General features: G+C 53.9%; 1 protein-coding gene across 2 annotated transcripts in view; it reads left to right on the top strand.

Moving 5' to 3' along the window:
- Positions 1-24,744, top strand: part of SLC1A7 (solute carrier family 1 member 7) — a 47,146-nt gene that overhangs the window by 16,073 nt on the left and 6,329 nt on the right. Inside the window, exons 3-5 of one of the 2 annotated variants that reach the window (XM_058551981.1) lie at positions 9,097-9,312; positions 19,180-19,222; positions 21,719-21,941. In XM_058551981.1, coding sequence (XP_058407964.1) covers positions 9,097-9,312; positions 19,180-19,222; positions 21,719-21,941 — 482 coding nt within the window. Of the gene's footprint in view, positions 1-9,096; positions 9,313-15,820; positions 15,867-19,179; positions 19,223-21,718; positions 21,942-24,744 lie in introns of those variants that run through there. The other variant, XM_058551982.1, reaches the window with a different exon arrangement.

Raw genomic sequence — 24,744 nt, 5'->3', positions numbered from 1 at the left:
CTTCTCCCCCTTCCTGAGGAACTCTAGTTTGGCAGAAAACTCCCAAACACCCACGTTCTAACTTATTGGAGATGGTCCTGGGCCAAGCAGCCCTCAATGTCTGGTTTGGGAGCCAGTGTGCAGGGGCAGCTGCCCCGGGCTGCCCAGGACAGACAGTGGGGAGGGAGGCGGGAGGGGTGGACAGCCTGTGCTGAGGGACTTGGCCCTCAAGCCGTGGGGCAACCGTTCTCTGCAGAGTTCTGTCAACCTCTCTGACGGGAGCCCTGGGATCTCTTTGGCCCTCTTGCCCAGTCAGCTGACCGCCTTACTCATCAAGAGGGGAAACATGGCCCAGCTGTGGGCTGCGGGTGGGGTCAGACCATCAGCCTGGCGACTCCGAATAACTCCCAAGTTTTGTCACCCGTCACAGACTCCCATGCTCTTTCCCCGTTCCAGTTAGAGAATTCCTACTCATCCATCAAGGATCCATTCAGCGGTCACCCCCTCTGGGAAGCCTCCCCTGACTCTCAGGCTGGCCTAGACCCTGCTTCTGGTCTTTCCCAATCCCAGCCATGACCCAGGGTTTTGTGTGGTCCAGCTGCAGGTCTCTCCATCCACCGGATGGAGCTCCTTGAGGACCGCAAACCCACCTCATTTATTTCTGGGATCCATGCCACCCAGAGCAAGTGTTCAACATGGGGCGGGCTGGGAACATATCTGAGTCTGGGGACATGGGTGAGGTTTTTTTTTTTTTGTGAGGAAGATCAGCCCTGAGCTAACATCCATGCTAATCCTCCTCTTTTTGCTGAGGAAGACCGGCTCTGAGCTAACATCTCTTGCCAATCCTCCTCCTTTTTGTCCCCCAAAGCCCCAGCAGATAGTTGTAGGTCATAGCTGCACATCCTTCTAGTTGCTGTATGTGGGATGTGGCCTCAACATGGCCTGACAAGCAGTGCATCGGTGCGCGCCCTGGATCCGAACCCGGGCCACCAATAGCGGAGCACGCGCACTTAACCGCTAAGCCACGGGGCCGGCCCATGGGTGAGGTTTTGAAAAAGCTCCTGCTACTCTTTTCTGTGGAGGACCACTGCATTGGAAAGGGGCTCATTCAACCTGGAGGGAGCCTCCTTGGGCGGGCCCAGCCTGGTCCTTGAGGGGTAGACGCCAGGAGCCCTGCTGGTGGAGGGCAGGGAGGCAGGAGACCTGTGTTCCCATCTACTCTGGGTGGGGCTCCTAACCATGGCCTGGCGGCACTGTCATAAGCAGCCACGACAGGCATCCCAAGGACGCCGTTCCTGTTGATAGAGGTGACAGTCTGCAACTGCAGAGCAGAGTGATGGTCATCCATGGGGACACTCTGGCTCCCTCACACCTGATATTCTTTGCCTCGAGGGAGAGAAAGGGGCAGAACTTCAGCTCACGGGGAGTCTGGAAGTGGACTTGACCCATTTTTCGCTTGGGAACGCAGCCTTCATGGTGGAAAGCGGTCAGACCGTGAGCTCTCTGGGGGCTGCAGCTGCGGCTCCTGCAGCTTTTGCTTTCGATTCAGTTCAAGCTTGTTATTTGTGAGTCCCAGTCAAGCACTGTCCCAGGGCCCAGGGGCCTGGGAAGGAAGGACCTTCAGAGGGCAGTTGGGGATGCAAGGCAGCAGTGTCCCGCCAGGCCCATGCCTGTGGCTGTGCCGCCCCTCCCCCTCCCTCCCCCTCCCACCCCTCCTCCTGCACTCTGAGCCCAGCACTCCCTCGCCACCTCCCCCCACGGAACCTAAAGTGGAACCAAAGAGGTTTGGTCTGTGTAGCTCCAGAGGGTACGGCTGGCCCCATGTGGGAATGCTTTTCCCTAGGGGCAGATTTCATTCTGGCACCAGGAAGGACTTTCTAATAAGCATAGCTAGCCCACAATGGAGGGGCTGACTCAGGAGGTAGTGAGTTCTCTGTCTTCTGAGGTATGCAAGCAGCAGCAGTAGAGGAATTTCTGCTCTTGGGAGGGGATGCTGGGACCAGATGACCCAGACTTTAGTCAAGTGGGAGTCTGGGCATCCTGCCTCAGGTCTTAGGAGTTGGCTTGAGGGTGGGGATGTGACAGAGCCATCTGGAAAGCGTAATTTGATGCTAACGTGGCACTTGCTGTCAGCTGCTAGGCCAGTCGTCTGCTTAGGGGAAAGAAGGCCATGACGCTTGGAGGGGCTGAGGGGACCGCCATGGACCACAGATGCCTCCTTCTGGCTGCCTGTCGGGTGGACTCCCCGCAGCTGCATCCGGGGGCCCTCCCTTACCAGGTCAGCTGAGGCCAAAGCCCAGGGACTTGGCCGTGGGGCTCAGGGCCCCTTCCTGTCTCTAATATCCCAGTGCCAGGATGTTGTGACCATGGATGTTGTCATGCTAGTAGACCAGGGTTCAAATCTGCCTACGCACTGTATGACTTGAGCAAGTTGCTCGCATACCTCCAGTGACTGGGAGTTTACTGCTTCTCAAGGTGGTCCCTTCCAGGGCAGGACGGCTCTGTTTACTAGAGAGTTGTTCCTGGGGCTGAGCTGAGATCTGCTTCCCTAAGGCTTCCCCATCACCCGCAGTGTTCCCCAGGTCTGCTCCCAACTCCACAGTCCCAGCCCTCTCAGCTGCTTCCCCAGGCACGCGTCTCTGTCACCTGCCACCTACCCCAGCTGCCCTCTGTGAGATACACACCTCCCTCCCCTGTCCCTGTCCCAGAGGGTCTCAACATTAGGGCAGGTCCCTGGCCTCCTCAACAAGTTCCCGAGGCTTCTGGCCCCACAGCTGAGGGCCCACCAGCCCTTCGGCAGCCCGATTCCCCAGGTGACTCACCAAGCGGGCAGCAAACAAACCCCAAAGTCCCCTTCCCACGTGCGGCCACTGCGGCTCAGCTTCCCCTCCCACTCCAGAGTTTGTGTTTGCTGAGCTGTTGACGCCAAGTATGGCCCATGTGTCCATGTTCAGTGTCATCACGTCAGGATTGGCCTGTGGTCCAGCCTGCGGGAGTGCTGAGTCCCAGCAGCCTCCTCCAGCACGTTAGCTGCTCCTTCCAGCTTCCTGTCCTCTACAAACCCGAGCCACATGCTGTCAGTGGCCTTGGCCGAGCCGTTGATAGAAATGCCCAGAAAGGAGAGGGCTGAAAGCAGAGCCCTGAGGTCCATCTCCAGAGACCCTCTCAGCTCCTCCTCACTCAGAAGAGGGCACTGCCTGCAATAGTCGCTCCCAAAAGGTCCCATGTGTTCCCAAGAGTTTTGGTGACAACTGCCTGAATGTCACACAGACACACAGTGCCCGGGGCAGTCCCCTAAACCTGGCCAGGGGACCAAAGCTGGTCCAGGTGACTTGTTCTTGGGGAACCCACAGTGGGTACTCGTGGACGTCAGAGCTCACAAGACATCCCTTTAACAATCCCATCTGGAATTCCACCTCACACACAGCAGCAAAGCTGCACCCAGACAAGGCCAGGCTCTGGGCTCTGAGGACCTGGAACTGAGCCAGATTCAGCCCCTCCCTGGAGGAGCTCACAGTCTGCTGGAGCAGGTGGTCACAGGCCAGACGATGCCATCACAGAGCGAATGCTAATAATTGGAATTTACTGGGTACTTATTCTGTACCAGGCTCTATTGTAGACTAGATTAACCCTCACTATAGACCATCGTTATCCCCATTTTATCCTCCAGGGGAAAGTGAGGCACACAGAGGCCCAGGAACGTGCCCCAGGGCTCCCAGCTAGCGATGGATGCATACAGGAGCTACGGGAGCTGCCCAGCCTGCCCGGAGGCTCAGGGAGCCCTTCTGAGTGAGGGCTCCACAGGAGGGCTCCTGTGGAGGGCTCCCTCCACAGGGAGGCGATGCCCCTGTGGAGACCTGAGAGATGAGTAGGAGCAGAAAGAGAAGACTGGAGAGGACAGCAGGGAGGGCAGGGCCAAGGGGACTGGGTTCCTTCGGTTTTCACTGCTCCCTTGGGCCCTTGTTCCTGCCAGCACACCCTGTGCCAAAGCTGGCTTGGGCCCAGGGATTCAGGGGTAAGCAGGTGGGCAGAGTGCCCTGTAACAAGCCAGGAAGCACAGGGAGCCCTAGGGAGGTGGGCGAGACGGCTGGTCAAGGAAGGCTTCCCAGAGGAAGTGACATCTAAGCTGACCTTGGAAAGGACAAGTGGAAATTTGTCAGGTGTGGGAGGTAGGGGAATAAGAGTTCCAGGCTGAAGGAACAGCCAGTGCACAGTTGGTTCAAGGAGCAGCTGGGAGAGCAGGGTGGCTGGAGCCGTGCAGGTGAGGAGGACGGGAGTGCCAAGGCCATGACAAGTATGGACAGTTCCTGAGGGTGACCGGGAGCCACCAAGGACTTCAAGCGGGGACGGGCCCCCTGCCGTCTGAGAAGCCTGTCCGCCTACACAGTGCGGTACACAGGCAGCAGCGGGTGCCTCCCAGCATTAGATGGGGTCGCAATCCCCCCCCTCAGGTCAGGGGTTGGTGTGAGAATCAGCTGAGGGTCAGAAGGCGGCCTTTTTCTCCTCCATGAGGAGCCTGGCAGCTGCGGCCTCCCTTCCCCCGCCCCCGCGAGGGGAGCAATTTCCAGATTGAAGCGCACCGGGACCTGGAGCCCAGCCAACTCCCCAGTCGCTGAAATCTCTTGAACCACAATCCCTGGGCTCTGAGTGGTGGCCAGATGGCTTGGGAGGGAGTCCCAGACCGCTGGGCTTCCTGAGACTCTTCCCCAGGGCCCTTGAGGATTTGGGGGCGCCCAGGAGCACCCAGCCATGCTAGGAGTTGGGATGGCAAGGTTACCTATTTTCCCTTCACCATAAATCAGAGCCGGAGGGGACATTTGAGGTCATCCTCATGGAATCTCCCACTCAATCTGGAAGCCTTGATCTAGCATCCTAACAGGTAGCCATCCAGGCTGCACTTGGATGCCTCCAAAGATGGGGAGGCTCACCACCACAAATCTGAAGGCTGTAGCCACAGGGCAGGTCACGAACTCTGCGAGTTGAACTAAAGAGGCATTACATGGACTGAATCACATTACAGTCGTGGTCAGCCAAAACCAGAAGACCTTTTTCTCCTACAGGGGTTAAGCCAGGTCTGTACCATGGAGAGGCACTGTGGGTGAGGGGGAAACCCTGCGGGGCTCTGAATCAGAAACCCCTGTTCCCGTCTTGACGCTACAACTGACCAGCTGGGAGGCTTGGCCGATGTCCCCACCTGCTGAGCTTCATCTTCCGTATCTGTAACTCCACCGTGCAGTCCAGTAACGTTGTCACTAGTCATGTGACTGAAGGTGACTGTTGAACCCTCGAAAGGTGGCCACTGCAACTGAGGAACGGAACATTTTTAAAAAATTTTAAAAATTTTAAAACGTGAAGCAGTTTTTATGAACATTGTTATACTGATTACACATTGAAATAATATTTCGGATATACTAGGTTAAATGAAGTATTATTAAAATTAATTTCACCAAAAATGGATTTCGCCTGTTTATTTTCACTTCTTTTACCGTGACTACTAGAGAATTTAAAGTGACAAGTGTGACCCACATTAGAGCTCTATACAACAGCGCCGACTGAGAACGTTAGGGATCAAATGAGGTGGGCGTTCAGGTGTTTGGGGACAATTAAGTTCCAGACAGGTTATGGTTTCCGTGACTGCTGGGTACTCGAGGGGTTGTGTTTTCCATCACACAAGCAAGACATGTTCATTCTAGAAATGAGTGTGTGGAAAAACATTAAAAACAAAACAAAAATTACCCATAACCCCATCACCCCAAGACAGCTACCATTAAACTTTCTTTCTAGAGTTTCTTCTGTGCATGTCCATCTGACCTAACACTCCCCACTACCACCCTCGCCAGGCTTGTCAGTTCTCAGAGAGGTCACTTGAACAGTTGGCCCGAAAGTCTGGACCTGGAGGAGCCTCCGCCAGCCAAATGGCAGGACCTCGAACCTGCCTTCTTGTGACCATGAGCTCCAGGAGTGGCTGTTGTCTCTGTGGAATCAAGGCCCTCTGCAGACTTAGCCCCCACCCTTCTTGGCCTCTGCCCTCACCTGTGGTTGCCCTGGCACTGCCAGCCCGAGCCTGGGGGGGTCTGCCCTGTCGGTTATTACCAGCAGTCCCGGCCCCACCTGCTCCCCTCTAGCTGCTCACCTCTTCAGCCAGGAAGAAAGCCCTCTCTGTTTGGGGGGAGGGTGGGAGGTTCCAGAGTGGAACTGCTTGGGTCGCAGGTGGTGGAATTCTTTCCATTTTATCCATCAGCCCTCTCCCTCCCAGAGCCCCTGGGGCAGGGGCCCCTTCTTGCTGTATCTAGAAGCTGCCCTCCCTCCCTTCCCACATCTGGGTCTGCCCTTGAGCTGGAACCACCCTGTGTTAGACCTCTTCGTCCTCAGGGTGGCCTTCTGAGGGGCCCTTTGCCCCCGTCTGATGTGATTTTCATCTATACCCCTCTGCTGCACGATCCTTCAAGCACGTCTGTGTGTGTCTGGACCGCAAACCTGCAGAGAGGTCTCTTCCCAGGAGCTCCAGGGCTCCCTGCAGAGCCACAACTATCGTGTACCTTGCTTCTTCATTTAACGTTCAATAGGAACATCTTTCCAGGGACACTGTCACTTCTAACTCTGTTGCATGGATGTGCTGTAACTTTTAATCTACTCTGCATTGATGATTTCTTAAATTGGTCCCAGGTTTTTGCTCTTACAAAAAAGATCCCCTCGTTTATTTTGGTGTTCTCAAATCTTAGTTCTCCCTTCTCAAACATCCAGCAAATTCTGCTGGATGAGTTGTGCTGGACCCCACTCTCCCCTGTGTCCCCCTTGGCCTGGCACTCATGGCCACCCTCACTCCTGAGCTCAGTCTGTCTTTTCTGCCCCAAGTATCACTGTGCCTCAAATATTCCCCGAGCTCTGGCCACGTTAAACAGCAGTGTCCCCACACTTTCCAGCCTCTCAGCCTCCCTGTTGGAGTCCACTGTCCCACTGCCTGGCACACCTGCCGCATTTCCAAATTCTCCTCAGCCTCCAAGAACCAACTCAAATGCCCACTCCTCCAGGAAGCGCTTCTTGACTCTCCTAGCTGCAAGTGATCTCTCCCCCCTCTGAATAAAGATAGCACGTCCTGTCCCCTCCCATATGGACTGATGTATCCACCTTTTGCACTGGTTACTTGAGTCCACTTGTGTCCCAAGTGTCCATGTCTATCTCCTTCACATCCTCCACCCCCCGCCAGACCAGGAGCTACTCGAGGTTGGGGACTGATTCTGATTTCTTTCTGTGGGCACAGGGCATGGTACAGAGTGGGCATGCCCTAAAGGTTTGAATAAGTTGAGGCCTAAGTTCTGGTCCAGGTAGCCACTGGTGTTCTGTGTGACCTCAGGCAGGTCCTCCTCTCGGGCCATGGCTTCCCGGTGGCCTGAAGTAGTTGGACTTGGCCATGGGGAAGTCTGTGGTGGTCAGAGGACCGTTGGGCCCCGGGCTGATGTGCTGACCCTGGTCTGGGGATAATCTCTCTCGTGGACAGTGATTGCAGGGCACCCGCATTTCCCCTGGCCACACAATCTCATTACGAGCCCTTCAGGATTTATGTCTGAGACCTGCCCTAAGCCTGTCACCAACATACGGCGTCCTGGCAGACAAGGATGAATGGAGATTGTAAACACTGACTCATTCATTCATTCATTTATTCACTCCTTCATTCAGCAAACTACTACCAACCTGCACCCCAGCAGGGCCCTGCGCCTGGCTCTGTGGACCCAGGCCCAGCCCTGGAGGCACTTCCAGTAACCAGCAACTCAGTGAGGTGGCGCTGGGACAGAGGGCAGCACGGGGGTTGTGGGAGCCCAGAGAAGGGGCCTTCACCCTGCCTGGTGGTCAGGGAAGGCTTCCTGGAGGAGGAGACCCTTAAACTGTGTCTTAACAGCAGAGTGAGCCTTCGCTACAGCGAGCAGGCAAGAGCGGGTGCTGATGGGCAGCCGTTACAGCCTGGGGTCGGGAGGGAGGAGAGGCTCGCCCTGTGTTCAGTCCTGATGCTGGATGCTGCCTGTCTGTAGCCTAACGATAAGAGGAATGTGGATGGGGAAGGATTATCTGCTCTTGTTTACATGATTAAAACCAGACAAATACTTCCTTTATCTGAAAGAATGAAAGAGCTTTGGAGAAAAATCCTTTTGGCAGCAACGCACAAGCATTTCCTTAACTAATCTCTCACTCTTTGTTCTCCCCCGACCCCGCCCCCTACCCCATGAGAAGAGTAGCTCCAGGCTGACCCGCAGTGGTGGTCAGAGAGCCCAGGTCAGGGCAGGCAGAGGTGGGGAGGACCCAAGAGGAGAGAGAGAACCACAAGCCCCCTCAACCCGACGTCCCACGGAGGGGAGTCTGGGCCCAGGGACTAATCCAAGACGGCCACAGGGTGGCACCTGTCAGGGACAATCCAACCATGGCCCCATTTTATAGATGGGGATCCTGGGGCCCAAAGATTGGGGAGTGACTTGCTTGCCTGAGGTCACATAGCCAATGGGCAGAGCTAGGACTAGGACCCAGGTCACCAACCCCCAGCCCAGGGCTCTACCCCACTCACTCACTCATTAGTTCGTTCCACAAGCCTGCAGAAACCACCTGCTTGGTGGCAGCACCAAGAGTTCACGCTGGGCACTGGGGACCCACAGAGAAGTCAGAACTGTCCCTCTTCTCACGTGTCCTCAGTCTGATGAGAGAGACAGGTAAACAGACTGTGACAACCAGGGTCATGACAGAGGAGGCCGGGGCTGTGGGAGCCCCAGAAGGGGCTCCTAACTCTGGGGGAGAGGCCGGTAGTCCACGCAGATTTCACCAAGGAGGTGACACTGAGCTTGGTCTTCTCTAGTGGATAGGAGTCAGGACGCCAAACGGGAAACAGCACATGGAAAGGCCTAGAGGTGTGAAAGGCTTGGCTGGTGACCCTGGGCATAGGGGAGAGAGCAGAGCAGAAAGAGAGGCTAGAAGGAGCTGCAAGGACTGGATTATTGGGGGGACCCCAACGCCTGCACATTCCCTGCAGCACTGTGAGGGTGCTGGGCAGAGCCAGGAGGGGGGAGGGTGGGTACGCCTGAGTGCCTGGCCAGGGCCTACCCCCACAGACCCTGACCCACATTGTTCTCCCAGCTTGATGTCTGGCCTCGCCTCCCTGGATGCCAAGACCTCCAGCCGCCTGGGCATCCTCACCGTGGCGTACTACCTGTGGACCACCTTCGTGGCAGTCGTCGTGGGCATCATCATGGTCTCCGTCATCCACCCGGGTGGGGCGGCCCAGAAGGAGATTACAGAGCAGAGTGGGAAGCCCATCATGAGCTCAGCCGACGCCCTGCTGGACCTCATCCGGTAACCCTCACCACTGACTCCCAGGCTCCACGGACCAGCCCCACATGTCTACCAGGGGCAGGATAGGGCATGGGGGTGGGTGCTCAGGGTCTGCTCTTGATTATTCGTGGTAACAAGGGGGCAGCCACAGAGGCCCCGCAAACAGCGTCTCAGCTCCTTCGGCCCCTGGGCCTCCCGCTGGGTCCACACCCGCTGTCTGCCTCTGCCAGGCTGGGAGCCCATGGCAGGCGGGCAGGGTCTGCTCCTCGGGCGCCCAGCGCCAGCACTCAGTCTGGCCCGGGGCAGGCGTCAGTGAGCGACAGTCCCTGACTGGACCTGCAGAAGGCCAGCAGTCACTGGTTCCCCCACTGCCTTTCTTCATTGGTCCCCTTTTTACAGATGAGGAATGAGGCTCAAAGAGAGGATGTGACTCGGCTCCTGGAGCCAGGATTCAACCCGGGCCTGTCTGACTCCACGGGCAGCGCTTCTCGCCCTGTGGCCCCCCTGCCAGAGCCACGCGGGCTCTGCTAACCATGTTTCAGGGACTGAGCCCTCTGCCCAGGAAAGCGCTGCAGACCCAGCGATCCGCCCACATCTGACTCCGTTTCCCCGAGACTCCCTCCAGGCCACCCGTCTCCTCTGTCACTCATTCACCCTCCCAGCAATGCGTGCGGGCACTGCAGCCTGGCCCTAGTCCTGGAGGAGAGAGAGGATCAACAGAGACAACATGGGGGCGGGGTTGCGATGGGGGAGGCAGGGGCTGTGGTTGGGGGCGAAGAGCAGGGTCAGAGGAGGCAAAGCTGCCACAGTTAAAGGATGGAAGGAGTGGGGGGGCAGGGGTTCCCGGGAGGGCCTTCCTGGTGAAGGGAACAGCTGTGCAAAGGCCCTGAGCTGAGAGAGAGCAGTGTGGGGAGAAATTACAGCCCACCAGTGTGACTGGGGCATGAGGTGTGGGGGAGTGGACAGTCGTTGCTGGAGAAGTGACTTGGGGCTGGACTGCGAAGGGCATTGTGAACCAGGCTGAACATTGTGTTTTATCCTAAAGGCCACAGGAAATGGTTATAAACATAGGAGGGGCATGATTAATTCAGAAGGCTCACTCTGGCTGCCAGAGTGCTGGTGGGTTGGGGTGGGGGGGGTGTGGGAGGGGAAGACAGAGGCAGGGGCTGGGCCAGGGTGGTGGCCGAGGGCCTGGGGGCAGAGGGCACGCTGCAGGGCTGCTCAGGAGGTGGAATCAGCAGGAGACGGGCAAGGTGGAGGGGTGGGTGGACGAGATGGTGGTGCTAATTGTGATGGCACGAAGGTTTCTGGCCTGAGCCCCCAAGCGGAGGGGCTGAGGCCACTGAGCCAGAGGACGGTGCTGGAGCAGGTGCAGGCTTCCCTGGGGAGACGTCAGCTGATGGTTGGCTAGTGGATGTGAATCTTGTGGGAAAGTCTGAGCTGGAGATCAGCAGGGAGGGACGTCAGGTCGTCCCTAATGGTGGAGGGGTCTCCCGGGACAGTGTGTGAGGAGAGCGGGGCCGGGCCAGAGGGAAGCACCACATTGGAAATGGCTTACTGGGCTCAATGGGTTACCCCGTTAAACTTGCTCTGTGGACTCCTTCTAGTTCCTCCCATTTTCTGGCCAACTTCAGATATAAGAAGTTTAGTCCGGTCTAATACTAAAACTCCAGACAGGTCCAATTTTTTTTTTGTGTGTGTGAGGAAGATCAGCCCTGAGCTAACATCCGTGCTAATCCTCCTCTTTTTGCTGAGGAAGACCGGCTCTGAGCTAACATCTATTGTCAATCCTCCTCCTCCTTTTTCTCCCCAAAGCCCCAGTAAATAGTTGTATGTCATAGTTGCACATCCTTTTAGTTGCTGTATGTGGGCTGCGGCCTCAGCATGGCCGGAGAAGCCGTGCGTCGGTGCGCGCCCGGGATCCTAACCCGGGCCGCCAGCAGCGGAGCGCGCACACCCAACCGCTAAGCCACGGGGCCGGCCCCAGACAGCTCCAATTTAACACGAATCCTGCCCTAGTCTTTTGCATCTGATTCAGACTCAGAAACCTGCAGTGGGAAGAAGATGGGACTAAGTTTTCCCTCTCCGGCTCCACCTACGCCCCTGTCGCTAGCACTGGGGCTGGAGCAGTGGAGAGAGCGGGCAGTGGGCTGGGAAGGTCCTCCCTCCCTGGTGGTGGAGTGAGCCGGGGTTGTATTTCCTCAGGGATGCTGTCGTGGGTTCTTTGGAGCCCCTCCTATCCCTGAGCCTCTCACCTGTTACTCTCTTGACTTAGGCAATCCCTGCTCCATCTGGCTGCTTACAACACCCTCCTCAGGCCTGACATCTGGTCAACTCTTCTGCTGGAGTCACCTCACCCCTCTGGGTGGCCCTTGTAGGCAGGGTCCCTTCTGCAAGGTCCACATCTGGCCCATGGGAAGCATACAGATCCTTGCTGGAAGTACAGGCCTTTGCCGGGGTCTTTGGGCATGAGTCAGGCACCAGCTCCTACGCTCTTCAAATCCTAGGGGACCCAGCCGAGGGCTCTGAGTAGTTCTCTTGGATTAGAGTTGAGGAGAAACACTCCTCTCCTCCCCTGTGGGGACAAGTGCCCAGCACACAGTCTCTCTTCTCTCTCAAGAAACTCTCACCCTCTGTATCGGTTACTTATTGCTGTGTAACAAACCAACCTAAGACTTAGTGGCTTAAAACTACATCCGTGAATCAACAGATCAGCTGGGATGTTCTGCTGATTTGGACTGGGCTCAGCTGAGCTCACTCATGTGCCTACAGGTAGCTGGTGCTCAACTGGGGAACAGGATGATCTTGGCTGAGATAATTCAGCTGTGCTGCTTGTGGTCTGATCCTCCAGCAGGCTAGCCTGGAGTTATTTCATGGTGGTGACAGGATTCCAAGAGAGAGCTAGCCTGGGCATGTTCTTGTGATGAAGGTAGAGGAGCAAGAGAGGAAATAGAAACATGCAAGTGTTTTTTCAAGTCTCTGCTTTTATCAAGTCAGCTAACATCCTATTGGCGGAAGCAAGTCATGTGGCCAAGCCTAGACCCAGGGTGGGAGGGGACAACAGTGTTACAAGGCAAAGGGCATCCATTAACTGGGACCATCGATGCTATCAATCTACCGCTCCCTCCATTTTCCAGGTTCTCTTTTATCCTTTGAGATGTGTGATGAACTGAGGATCACAAGAATGCTTGCAATTCTGTTCCTGTTGTATGGTTCTCACCCACGGGGGCTAGAGCCAGAAAGAGGGGTCCAGGCAGGGTCTGTTGCATCTGCACTTACTCGCCTGGTGATGTTGTCCTTACCGTGGTGGTGAATACTTCCTGCACGCTGACTCTCCCGAATTTTGTTTCCAGCCTGGAAACCTCTCACCTGCGCTCCAGATTCTTACGTTCGGTTGTCTAAAGGCATCTTAAAAGTGACATGTCCGAAGCCAAACTCTTGATTTCCCCCACAAATCTGTCCTTTCCTCAGTCCTGCCCGTCTTGGTTCCACGTCTCTCATTCTCTCATCTCCTGCATCCAGTTTGTCAGCAAATTCTGTCAGCTCTGCCTTCCAAATAATATCCCAAACTTTGTCCCTTCTGTCTCCCTCTGTCACTCCCACCATCGCCCAGACCAGCATCACCTCTCACTTGAGTGTCCACCGTGGTCACCCTGCTTTCTCTCTGCTTCTCTACAGTCTGTTCTCCCACAGCAGCCAGAGGGAGCCTTTTAAAAACCTGCTCACAGTCGATCACATGTCGACAAAATCCGCGGTATTCGCTGTGGCCTGCAGGCCCTTCCTGACCCGCCCACCACATGCACATCGGCCTCTGACCTCCGCTCCGACTCGCCCTCACCTCGCTCCAGGCACTCTGGCCTCCATGCCATTTCTCCAAATGTCCTTAGAGTCCCATCTTGGTGCCCTGTCCTCATCGCTGCCTCCGTCTGGATGGCCCTTCCTGCAGGACGCATGTGGCTCCTTCCCACTCTCCATTCACACCTCTGCTCTGTGTCCTCTCTTCAGAGGGGCCCCCAGCCTCTGTCACTCTCTCTCCTCAGAGCCTTTATTACTACATGACATTATCATGTCCCTGTCTTTATTTCTTGTCATGGCTCCCCCACCAGAATAAACTATGCTCCAGGAGGGCTGGATCTTTAAAAATCTGTTCCCTGCCATCTCCTGGAGCCTAGAACAGCACCTGGCACAGAGGAGAGGCTCAGTGTTTGCGAACGCAGACGTGGGACAGGGGGTTGGCAGTGGAGTTGGGGTCTGAAGCCATGAGAGGAGGTGGATGGGCACAGGCAGAAAGTGCGAGTGTGCGGCGCGGAGGCCAGGGAGCCTTGGCCACAGCCGCACTGGAGGCTGCGCAGAGCACAGAGCAGGAGCAAGCTGAGGGCCAGGAGAGAACCAGGAGGGCAGATGTCCTGGAAGCCAAGGGAAGAGGAATTTCGAGACACTTCCTTTCTAAGATCCATTGTTTCTCAGATTTGATGACTATGATTCATCATTTCTTGGATTCTGTGATTCAAAACAGCCTTTGCTCGTGGTTAAAGGAGTCGGTGCTCGGGGAGCCCCGCCCTCCCCACCGCGGCCTCCCCTGCTGAGGGGCTGAGGGCTCTGGATCAGACACACGTGTCAGAGTCAGATGTTCCAGGAGCCGTTCCTGCTCTCGGTTGCTTTTCACGTGGTGAAAATTGATCCTTCTGGTTTGAGGTTCTTCCCCACCGCTCTCAACCCCGAGGCGCGTGTTTTGCAAAGCTAGGTGGTTGGACCTCTCTGTCTCCATTCCTTGGTCAGGGAGCAGGCTGCAGACAGAGATCACATGCCTCCTGGTACAGGGAGCCAGAACACTGGAGACATGAGGTCTCGTCACAGCTCCGCCAATAAGTCACTCTGTGGCCCTGGGCAGCCAGCCCCCCCTCCAGGCCTCAGTTTCCCCAGTGGTTTTCTAGATCCCTTCTAGCTCAGTGGTTCTGAAACACAAAGGCCTGCAGCAAGTGAGGAGCCTGCAGGGCATGAGCAGAAGCTTCTGGAGGGGGTTCTGGGAGATGAGGTTGGGAGGGCAGTGCGGAGCCCAGCCTTGAAGGCCTGGAACGCAGCCCGGGGCGTTGGCTGCTGTGCTTTAGGGTAGGAAGCCGGTGAGTTTGGGAAGGATGGGCTGGGGCAGGGCAGAGCGGACAGGATGTGACTGGAGGCAGGGGATGCCCCGGGCAGGCGTGCAGTCACTTCGTTCCATTCAGCCCACCTTTGTTAAGCGCTTGGTCTGGGCAAAGACGCTGTGCTGGGCCCGGGGGGGGAGGGGCAAATACAAGACCCCGCATCAGGCTGCCCACCATCTTAGGACAGAAGAGAAGAGTGCCTTAGACAGCCCCTCTCTAGACCCCTTCTCGCTCTGAGGTTCTGAGAGGCTGTGCAGAAAATGAGGATAGCAGGGGTAAGGGGACCAGGGGCCCCCTCACAGTCGCTCTGGCCCGGAGTGGTGCCCTCCAAGTGCTGATAACTGAACCAGAACAAGGACGACAGGGCAGGGCCCTGGGCACTGGGGCAGGTGTGACAAATGAAAAGTGAGGAAGATGTGGGGCCACCTGGACAGAGAAAGAAGGCCCACAGCTCACCTCAGGGGTGGGAAGATAGGCATCCAGCTCTCAAAGATGGTTCCAGAGGAACACAACAGGCCGCGTCCCTGGGCAACTCGCCAAGACATGAATTCATTTCCCAGGGCTCCAAGCGGGGCCTCCAGAACATGACGTCTGCTCCCAGGCCAGCCGCACAGAAAAAAGCCCAAGCGAGTGGAACACGAATCAGAGCTGGGCCCCTCCTTTTTTTCCAATCGTATTAAAACACCAGAGAGATTAAGTAATGACTTGGCTCTATTTATAGCTCCCACTTACCCTCTCGGGGATTGGATGACACTCTCGGGGGCTGTGCTTGGAAAGGAACAATTCCCACCTTTGGGAGCTGGGTTGGGGACATGAGATCAGGGTTAGTTTGGGACGTCACGGTGGGCACAAAGAATAGTAAGTGAGGCGAGGAGCTGGTGAACAGTGGCCTCGCCCCAGAGATGTGCAGGGAGGCCCAGGGCAGAGTGCGTGCCCACTTGAGTGGCATGGCCATTAATGTCTCCCAGTCACGTTATGCCTGCATTTTGTGTAAATGCCACCAGGAGCACAGGCCTCATGGGGCAAATAGGAAGACTTCCTGTGGGTGCTCAAAGCCAAAAGAAATTGTTGTAGATTTTCCCGTTTAATAATCAAAAGTATAATTCTGTATTAAAATCTGCATGATAAGTTCATTGATTATTAGTATGAGCCTGTGTATTTGTCAGGAATTGCTTTTGGCTACTAGTTAAGAGAGACCTGGAGCAGCAGAGGCTTAAGTAAAGTAAAAGCTTGCATTTTCTCCCAAATAGGCAGTCCAGAGGTGGGCCACTCATGGTCATTAGGATCCTCTACTCCCTCTACCGTGCTTAGCACTTGGCTTTTATCATCAGTGTGTCTCATGGTTCAAGAAAGTTGCTGAAGCTCTTGCTATTACGTCCATGTTCCAGTCAGAAAGAAGACAGTTGGAGGAAAGGATTAAAGGGTCCTGGCTGACTTGGGCACCTTTTCAAGAGTTTTCCAGGAAGCGGCTCCCACTTACATCTCATTGGCCACCCCTTTGGCAAAAGAGGCGGGAAACAGGGATTGATGACAGGGCCTGTTGGTCCCCATAACATCCCAGGGCTTCTGTTAGTAAGGAAGGAGAGAATGAGGATGTTCTGCATTCAAATAGCCATCCTTGCCACAGCATACATTTTAAATTATTCTAATTTTAAATGAAGTTGTAAAGAAACATACATACTAGGTGTAAGTTCCATTCAGTTTCTTAGGACCTGAGGAAGATTTGCCCTGGGCTAACATCTATTGCCAATCTTCCTCTTTTTGCTTAAGGAAGATTCTCCCTGAGCTAACATTTGTGCCCATCTTCCTCTGTTTTGTGTATGGGTCACCGCCACAGCATGGCTGCAGACGAGTGGTGTAGGTCTGTGCCCTGGAACCGAACCCGGGCCACCGAAGCAGAGTGAGCCAAACTTAACCACTAGGCCACAGGGACGGCCCCTCTTAGGACCTTTTGAATGTTCTTAGTTTCTGCTCAGGCTAAAGCAGCCTTCTCTCTAAGTTTCATTAGAAAACTACCTCGTAAGTCACTCAAGCCTCCTGGAGCTGTGCCCAGGAGAGATTTTCGAGCTATTAGCCATTGGTACAGCGTGGGCCTCCTCCTCTCTGGTCTTGAGCACCCAGGGCCGGTGGAGTGTTGCATTCTGGCGGGCTGCGCGCCCGCACGCCCCCAGCACTAACCCTGGCTTTGGGGCTATGGGCCTGGGTGATGTCAAAAGCCCTTGCAGGCAGCTACTGTTCTGGTAGCAGAAATCTGCTTATAACTCGTTGAAAAAAAGCCTCATTTGAGCTTCTAGCTCAGCTCCTGACTCCTGCTTCTTCTCTCTCTTGTGACAAAGCTGAAATTAGTGGGAAAAGCTGTGACCATTCTTTCCCAGTTTTCTGCCCCGTTGGCTCATTCTAAGCCTCTTCCTCCTGCTGTACACTTACACTGGACCTGTATTTTAGCAGCAATGAAAAAATTATAGTTTCTGCTTTCCAACAGTGGTTACTGGGGTGTAAAGTTGAGAAATAATGTGCACTCATGTTCACGTATGTAACTCCATGTGTGTGTGAGCTGAGTCTTGAAAGAGAAGAGATTTGCCAAGAACGAGAGTAGGTGGGAAAGACGATCCAGGTAGAGGAGGCACATGGCGTGTTCAAGGAAGTGTCAGCACGGGAACAAACAAAATCTTTGTTAGCATCTCTGATTTAGAACAGATTCCTAGAAGCGGATCCTAAACACAAAGATATAATGCCTAAGACCCTCGATATGAATTGCAAATTGCTTTACAGAAAGTTGCTGCCAGAACCACGAGAGGGTGCCCCTGTCACCAGACCTCCTCAGCCTTGTGTATTGTCATTCAAAAAATTCTTTACTGGGGCTGGCCCCGTGGCGTAGCAGTTAGGTGTGCGCGCTCCACTGGTGGCGGCCCAGGTTCGGATCCCGGGCACGCACCGATGCACCGCTTCTCCGGCCATGCTGAGGCGGCGTCCTATGTAATGTGGAGGAAGATGGGCACAGATGTTAGCCCAGGGCCAGTCTTCCTCATCCAAAAGAGGAGGATTGGCATGAAAGTTAGCTCAGGGCTGATCTTCCTCACACACAAAAAAAATTCTTTATCAGTTTGATAGGTGAAAATGCCTTTAATTTATTGATGAAGCTGAGCATTTTTTTAAGCTCTTTTGGTGACTTGACGTTTCTTCTTTTACGAAGTGAAGTGCCTGGTCATGACTTTCAATCACTTTTTGTTGGAGTGTTAATGTTTTTGTGGTCCGTTTATTTATGCAGCAGATATTTACCAAGTGCCTCTTATGTGCCAGGCACTCGGGACTCAGCAGAGAACAAAGCGGAGGCCTGTGCCTTCCAGGGAGCTGATGTTCTGGTGAGGGAGACAGACAGTGAACTTGGAAGCAAGGACAAGATGTGTAAAAGCTCTTCAGAAATTTAGGACGATAACACTTTGTCACATGGCTTCCCCAGTTTGTCATTTGCTGTATAATTTTATTTGTATTTTAATCTGTCTTAGAAAGCTTCTTAATTTTTTTAGCTTTTTATTTTGGCATAATTTTAGTTTTACAGAAAATTTGTAAAGATGATCCAGAGAGTTCCCATAGTCCCCTCACCCAGCCTTCTCTGGTGTTAGCAGCTTACATAACCATGGCATGTTGGTCAAAACCAAGAAATTAAATTAGTACAACACTATTAACTAAATGACAGGCCTTGTTTGGAGTTCACCAGTTTTTCCACTAATGTCCTTTTTTTCTGTCCCAGAATCCAATACAGGATACTAGGTTGCACTTAGGAAATTCTTAATTTTAACGTAGTAAAATCTATTGATTTTTTATTGTTCATTTTATTCTTAGAGAGTCCTTCCATACCCTGAGATCTGATAAGATATTAACCTACACTTACTGCTAGCTTTTTATGGCTTCATTTCTTAAATTATTTATTTCTCTAAACCATCTGGAATTTATTTTGGTGCAAAGGGTAAATAAGGATCCAACTTTTATTTTTCCGAATAGTTGGTTGGCCGTACAGCACTCTATAACGAATCCTTCCTTTCCTCGCTGATCTGTGAAGCAACTTTCATCCAATATGAAATACTTAGATGGACTAAGTTCTGTTTCTGGGCCACAGGTTCCGTCACACTGATCTTTCTGTGGGCAGCTGTGTTTTTGTTGCACTGTTGTGACAGTTACACCTTCATGGTATGTTTTGTATCTGGTGGGACAAGGCCCCTCCTCCTTTAGCTTTATGAAAATAATATTATAAGAGAATAAATGTCCCACTTATGTGCCAGATCATATGTTGGGCGCCACAGATAAGATATGAATGGCCGACTCCCGCCTCAGGGAGGCCAGTCTGGGGGGATGCAGACACGTGACTGCAGCGTGCTGGAGCGTGAGTGACCCACAGTGGGGAAGCCATGGAGTTGGTCTGGAGCAGACAGAGAAGGCTTGGCCTCTGCTTGATTGGAGTAGGAGTTAGCCAGAGAAGCAGATAGGGCATTCCAGGCAGAAGGAACAGTGTGGACAAAGGCCTAGATGCTGGCAAAGTGTGCATCATGTTTAGGGAACTGTATGCAATTGGTGTGGGAGCTTTAAGTCCTGGGGGTGGGGATGGCCAGAAGTGGGAAGAGGTGAGACGGAAGAAGGAGGTGGGGCTGCATCATGGAAGGCCTCAAGGGCCAAGGGAGGTGTTCAGATGACCCCAAGGGCCCTCCTGGCCTGGAATCTGGAATTCTTCAATTCCTGACTCTCTTCCCAGGAACATGTTCCCAGCCAACCTGGTGGAAGCCACATTCAAACAGGTGAGTGGGTCCCTGGGCAATGGAGGGTGGGCAGGCAGGGCCAGCCTGGGCCCAGCTGGGAAGTGTCAGATTTACCCAGCAAGTCTCCCTATCTCCTGGGGGTGGGATGCTAGAGGGGAGGGGAGGTGGGGGAACCTAGAGCCTTAGAGCCTCCCGTGGCCACACTCCTGCCCTGGGTTCCAGCTTTTCATGAGGAAACATGATGAGGGGGGGAGGGAAGACTCTGCTCTAGGTACGCCTGTGCTCACACACAGCGCCTCACTCAGCCGTCACAGTAACCTGCCCTCAGGCGGGGTTAGCCTCCCTCCTGGATGAGGAGACTGGGGTTCAGAAGGATTCAAGGATTTGCCCAGGGTTAGACCATTAGAAATGTTAGCGCTAGTGGGTAAACCCAGGCATATTTGCTTCTAAGCCTGTTATCTCTTTCTTCTTAAAATAATCCTTTTTCCCTCTAATAAGAATAGTAATAACATTCACTATAAAATATTAGGAAAATACTAAAAAATATAAAGAAGAAAATAGAAATTCTCTCTAGTTCTGGCACCTAGCAATAGTGGTAGGAATGGGTATGCCTCTAGTCTTTTTTCCTCTACATAAATACGTTTTCAAAAATAAAATTAGGATCATGGTGCATATACAGTGTGCATCTTGCATTTTTTTTCACTCCAGTTTTATCATGAGCATTTTCTCCAGTTATTAAGTGTTTCTTAAAAAATACAATATTTGTGGTGCTAGAATAGCCTGTTGTAAGACTAGGCTGTAATTTATTTACCCATTTCCCCTTTTGATGGTCCTTTCGGTTGTTTTCAAAGTTTTACTGTTTTAGAAATTATGCTAAACATCCTTGTGCACCAATCTTTTTCTACACTTCTAACAATTTCCAATTCTTTTCCCCTTCTAAAATGTCGGCTGGTTGGTTGACTCAGTCCAGCAAGCATTTCCCAACCCCCTTCCCTGTGCTGGGCCCTGAACTGGGTCTGGGAACACAAAGGAGATGGTTGAGGGCTGGGGAGGAGTCTCCAAAATAAGGAACAGTGAGACCTTGAGCTAATCACTATATCGTTCCTGACCTCCTGGGTCTTCATCTATGAAATGAGGCAGATGGTGAAGGGCCGAGTGCTAAACTAGGGAGTTTGGATTTTATTCCAACAGTGATGGGGAATTATTGAGGGTGTGAGAGAAAGAGAGAACATCGTTCTATTTCATACCTACCTGGAATGCCCTTTTTCTTTTGGCAAACTCCTACCCATCCTTCAAGACCTAAATCAAATGTCCCCTTCTTTGTGAAGCTGTCTGACTGTCTCAGGCAGAATAAGTCACTCCCTCCCCAAAACTCTCAGAGCAGAAATCATGTCTGGTTCATTTTTGTATCCCCGGCACCCAGCACAGAGTTCAACATTGGAATGATGATGATGAGGGTGATGGTGGTAACAAAAGCAGTAATGGTTATACAAAGCTGACCATATTGTTGGCACTGTTGTCACACTGTCCTATTTAATCTAACGAGCTAGGTACTATTATGACCCTCATTTTACAGATGAGGACACTGAAGCACAGAAACTGTAGGTCCCAAATATTTCCTGAGTGGTCCCCTGCCAAGGCTGACCTTATCGATACTGTGGTGTTGGGAGGACAGGAGACTCCCTTGTTTGGGCTCCTAGTGCCTGAAGACTGAGAGGGAAAGACCTAGGAACGTCCTGGGGGCCAAGGAGGAAAGGTAGGCAGCTCAGCGGCTCAATTCTTCCCAGCTGGGGCCTCATCTCATCAGGAAGGCTTGGGGCAAACTGAGCTTTTCAAATAGAAGGTTCCAGGCTCTATCAAGGGAAGGCAGGGCTGGCTGGCTGTTCAGTGGATGGATAAGGGATGGCTGGAAGGTCTAGATGAGTGAATGGAGAATTATCCGGGTAGGTGAGGGTAGGTGAGGAGATGGACGGATGGTTAGAGAGGAACCCAGACGGGTGTAATGATGCATAGAAGGAAGAAGCGGGAAGAAGGGATGGAGCGAGGCATGGCTGGGTAGTGTGTAGATGGATGAAGGAATCTCAGTTTTCTTTTTTTTTTTTTTTTTTTTTTGTGAGGAGATCAGCCCTGTGCTAACATCCGCCAATCCTCCTCTTTTTTTTTGCTGAGGAAGGCGGCCCTGGGCTAACATCTGTGCCCATCTTCCTCCACTTTATATGGGATGCTGCCACAGCATGGCTTGCCAAGCAGTGCGTCGGTGCGCACCCGGGATCCGAACCAGCAAACCCCGGGCCGCCGCAGCGGAGCGCGCGCACTTAACAGCTTGCGTCACCGGGCCGGCCCCTCTCAGTTTTCTTTTTGATAAAATATTGATAATAATCCCTGTCCTGCCTGCCTCACAGGGTTATTGTCAATCAAATAGTTCATGAGTGGATACAAATGCACTTCCAAGATGTTGTTATTGTTGTTGTTGATGATGATATTAATAACAACACTTGGCCCTGATTCCTTTCTGGTTGGGGTGTCACCCACCAGTACCGCACCAAGACCACTGCCGTTATCAAGTCCCCCAAGATGGCATCGGAGGAGGCCCCCTCTCGGCGGATCCTCATCTATGGGGTCCAGGAAGAGAATGGCTCTCATGTGCAGAACTTCGCCCTGGACCTGACCCCGCCGCCCGAGGTCGTTTACAAGTCAGAGCCTGGCACCAGCGATGGCATGAACGTGCTGGGCATCGTCATCTTCTCCGCCACCATGGGTACGTGCTGCCCACCGCCCCTCCCGCCACAGTGCCCTGGAGCCAGTCCCTCCCTGCATCCCTGCAGCCAGTAGCTGAATAATCTGGAGTCTCCCTGTCTATCTTCCTTTCCTAAGCAATGGAGAGGCTCAAGTCTCCATCCATTGCTGAGGTGTCTCCAGCCCTCCCCCTGGTTGGAGCCAGTATTCCTCACTCGGAATTCCCCATTCTTAGGTGCTAGTTTGCCTCGAGAGGTGTCGGCCCTCCCTCAAAGATGACCATGCCTCCTGCCCCCTCCCAGCAGCCTGTTCCTGAACTTTTTACTGAGGTCTGGGGATACCAGGGGGAGGGTACAATAAAGAACGGGAAAAATCTAAAAACTATCATCCATCACTGTTTATTTAAAACCCTTGTCATCCTCCCCCTCCCCACAGTCACAGGGGCTGCTCACGGCGCCTCTCTCCCCAGGCCTGTCTGGGCCGTGTCTTGGGCCACAGTTGGCTCCCTGGCCACAGCCTTCCCTTTGCTGCTCTTCTCTGGGTCCCCCGGCCCCCACCACAGGCTCTTTACCATGAAGCTCAACTTGCACAGGCCCCCGAGACCTGCAACTTTTTATTTTTATTTTTAAATTTTGTATTCTTTTTCTTAAGGAGGGCTTCAAACTGTATAAGCTTCAGATCCCACAAAACCTCTGGATATGCCCCCGTGTGCAGTGTCCCCCCACCACTGACACTCACGCAATATCATTTTTCTTCTTGGGGACAACTCCTAACCCATCTAGAACAATCTAGCTTGTCAGTCCCAATCTTGTCCTTCTAGGCCATCCCAGGGGTCATTATGACTCTTATTCTAAAATGGGCATCAACCTTCCCCATCGCCCCAGCCAAGGGCCTGGGAGGTCCTCTGCTGCTCCCTGACTTCTCCACAGGGCTTTCTTCTTAAGTAAGAAGCCTCACTGTCCTCCTGGTTACTCGTGCACAAAATCCGGGGGTCATGGTCTACCTGCGCCCTCTGCCTCAACCCACATCCATGTCCCGTCAGGTCTGCCCCTGAATTCCCTCTCCAATTCCTGCATGTCCCTCTGCCCACCGCCACCACCCTGGCTCAAGGCCCCGTCATCTCTCGCCTGGTTTCTGCAAAAGCTGCCTAAAGAGTGCCCTGTCCTGGTGTGTCCTCCTCATGGACAAGGTCCCTGCGTAAAGCCTCCTGTGGCTCTCCACTGCACTCAGAAAGGGGTCCAAACACCGTACACAGCCTGCAGGGCTCTGTGCCGTCTGGCCCAGCCTGCCTCCCGGCTCCTCCCAGCCTGCTCACTTCCCCCCGCAAGTGCCTTGCTTCCTGGAAGGCGCCTCCCTGAGGACCTTCCCACTTCCCTCAGCCCCGCTGCTCCTGCCCCTTCCTCTCCCCTGCACCCTTCTCATCCTTGGGGGCTGGTCTCTGTACAAGATCACGTCTTCAGGAAAGTCTTCCCAGTCCCTGACTGGTCAGTGCCCTGTGTTGCTCCTTCAACATTTGACGCTACTGCAGTTATGTAATTGTTTGTGTGATTGTTGAGTGTCTGCACAGCAGCTGCTGTAAGCTCCACGCAGGCAGACAGGACAGGCTTGTCCTCCACTCGTCCCCACAGCCCACCATGGACTGGTGAGAGCAGGCGTTCAGTGGAATCTGTTGGAGAGACAGTGAATGGAGGGATGATGATGGGTAATGGGGCTCTTATCATCTTGGCCGAAAGGTCAGGCAGGCAGAGGCCAGGACCTCAGTGACCGTGTGTGACAAGTCGGTGTTTGGAAGTGCCCTCAGCACACCTGACAGTCAGTCCCCAGTCCTGGACACCCTTCATCTTCCCCAGCCATCGACTCTCTCTTAGAGGTAGACATCTATTCGTAGAGCAAACGAAACCCTGGAGACCCTTCAACTCCATTCACTGTTTACTGAACATGTGTAACTGTCCATTTATCAGTGTATATTTGTGTATGTGTACCCAGGTCAGCGTGCACCCACGTCTGTGTGCGCCCATGCTTGTGTGTATCCAGTTCTTCCTGTACCTGCATCTGTGTGAGCCCGCATCACTGTGTGTCCACATCTGTGAGTGCCCACATCTGTAGTGCCCACGTTTGAGTATGAGTGAGCACATGCACAGCTGCTCCGAACGTGGCTTTTTTTGGTCCCCTCAACCCAGCCTCCTTTCTTGTCTCCTCCCTGGTGCTGGGTTGGGACTGATGCTAAGGTCTCACTGGCCTTGCCTGTTGGAGGAAGACCACTGCCACACCCTGGGCCCCATGCATACTAGTGCCCAGCCAGCCAGAGCTCCTGGGTGCCCCCAGGGAAAGCTAAGTGGGGCCTGAGGAGGGGCAGGAATAGCCTAGGGAGGGACAGAGCCAGCAGGCCACCTGGCCCTGAGCTCAGCCAGGCTTCCACAGGCCAGATGGGCAGGGCTAGGCCCAGTGTCACCTCCAACTCGGGCCTCTCCTGCCCGCCCAGCAGGGCCCCCACCTCATCTCATCACTGCGCGGTAGCTGTTCCATGGACAGCATGGGCCCAGGGCTTCTTGGGGCAGGAAAAAGCCCCTCTCTGGAGTCCCACAGGCCAGGGTTCAAACCCCGGGCCTGCCTCCCTGGCTGAGTCAGTGGATGAGCCTCTCCGAGTGCAGTGACAGGAAGCTTCGTGAGGGCAGCCACAGTGTGTGTTTTACTTTTGTGTCACCAGAAGGGAGGGTGGTCACTTGCCACTGTTTCAGGAGTGGCCTGGCGTCTCACTTGCCTGGAGCTCACCTGTAGAATAGTACACACCTGAAGGCCTCCCATGTGAGGCGAGCCCAGAGCCC

This window comes from Diceros bicornis, chromosome 13, assembly GCF_020826845.1.
Source record: "Diceros bicornis minor isolate mBicDic1 chromosome 13, mDicBic1.mat.cur, whole genome shotgun sequence".
Lineage (NCBI taxonomy): Eukaryota > Metazoa > Chordata > Mammalia > Perissodactyla > Rhinocerotidae > Diceros > Diceros bicornis.
Note: the sequence above shows the minus strand (reverse complement) of the source record. Positions and strands in the feature narration are given on the sequence as shown.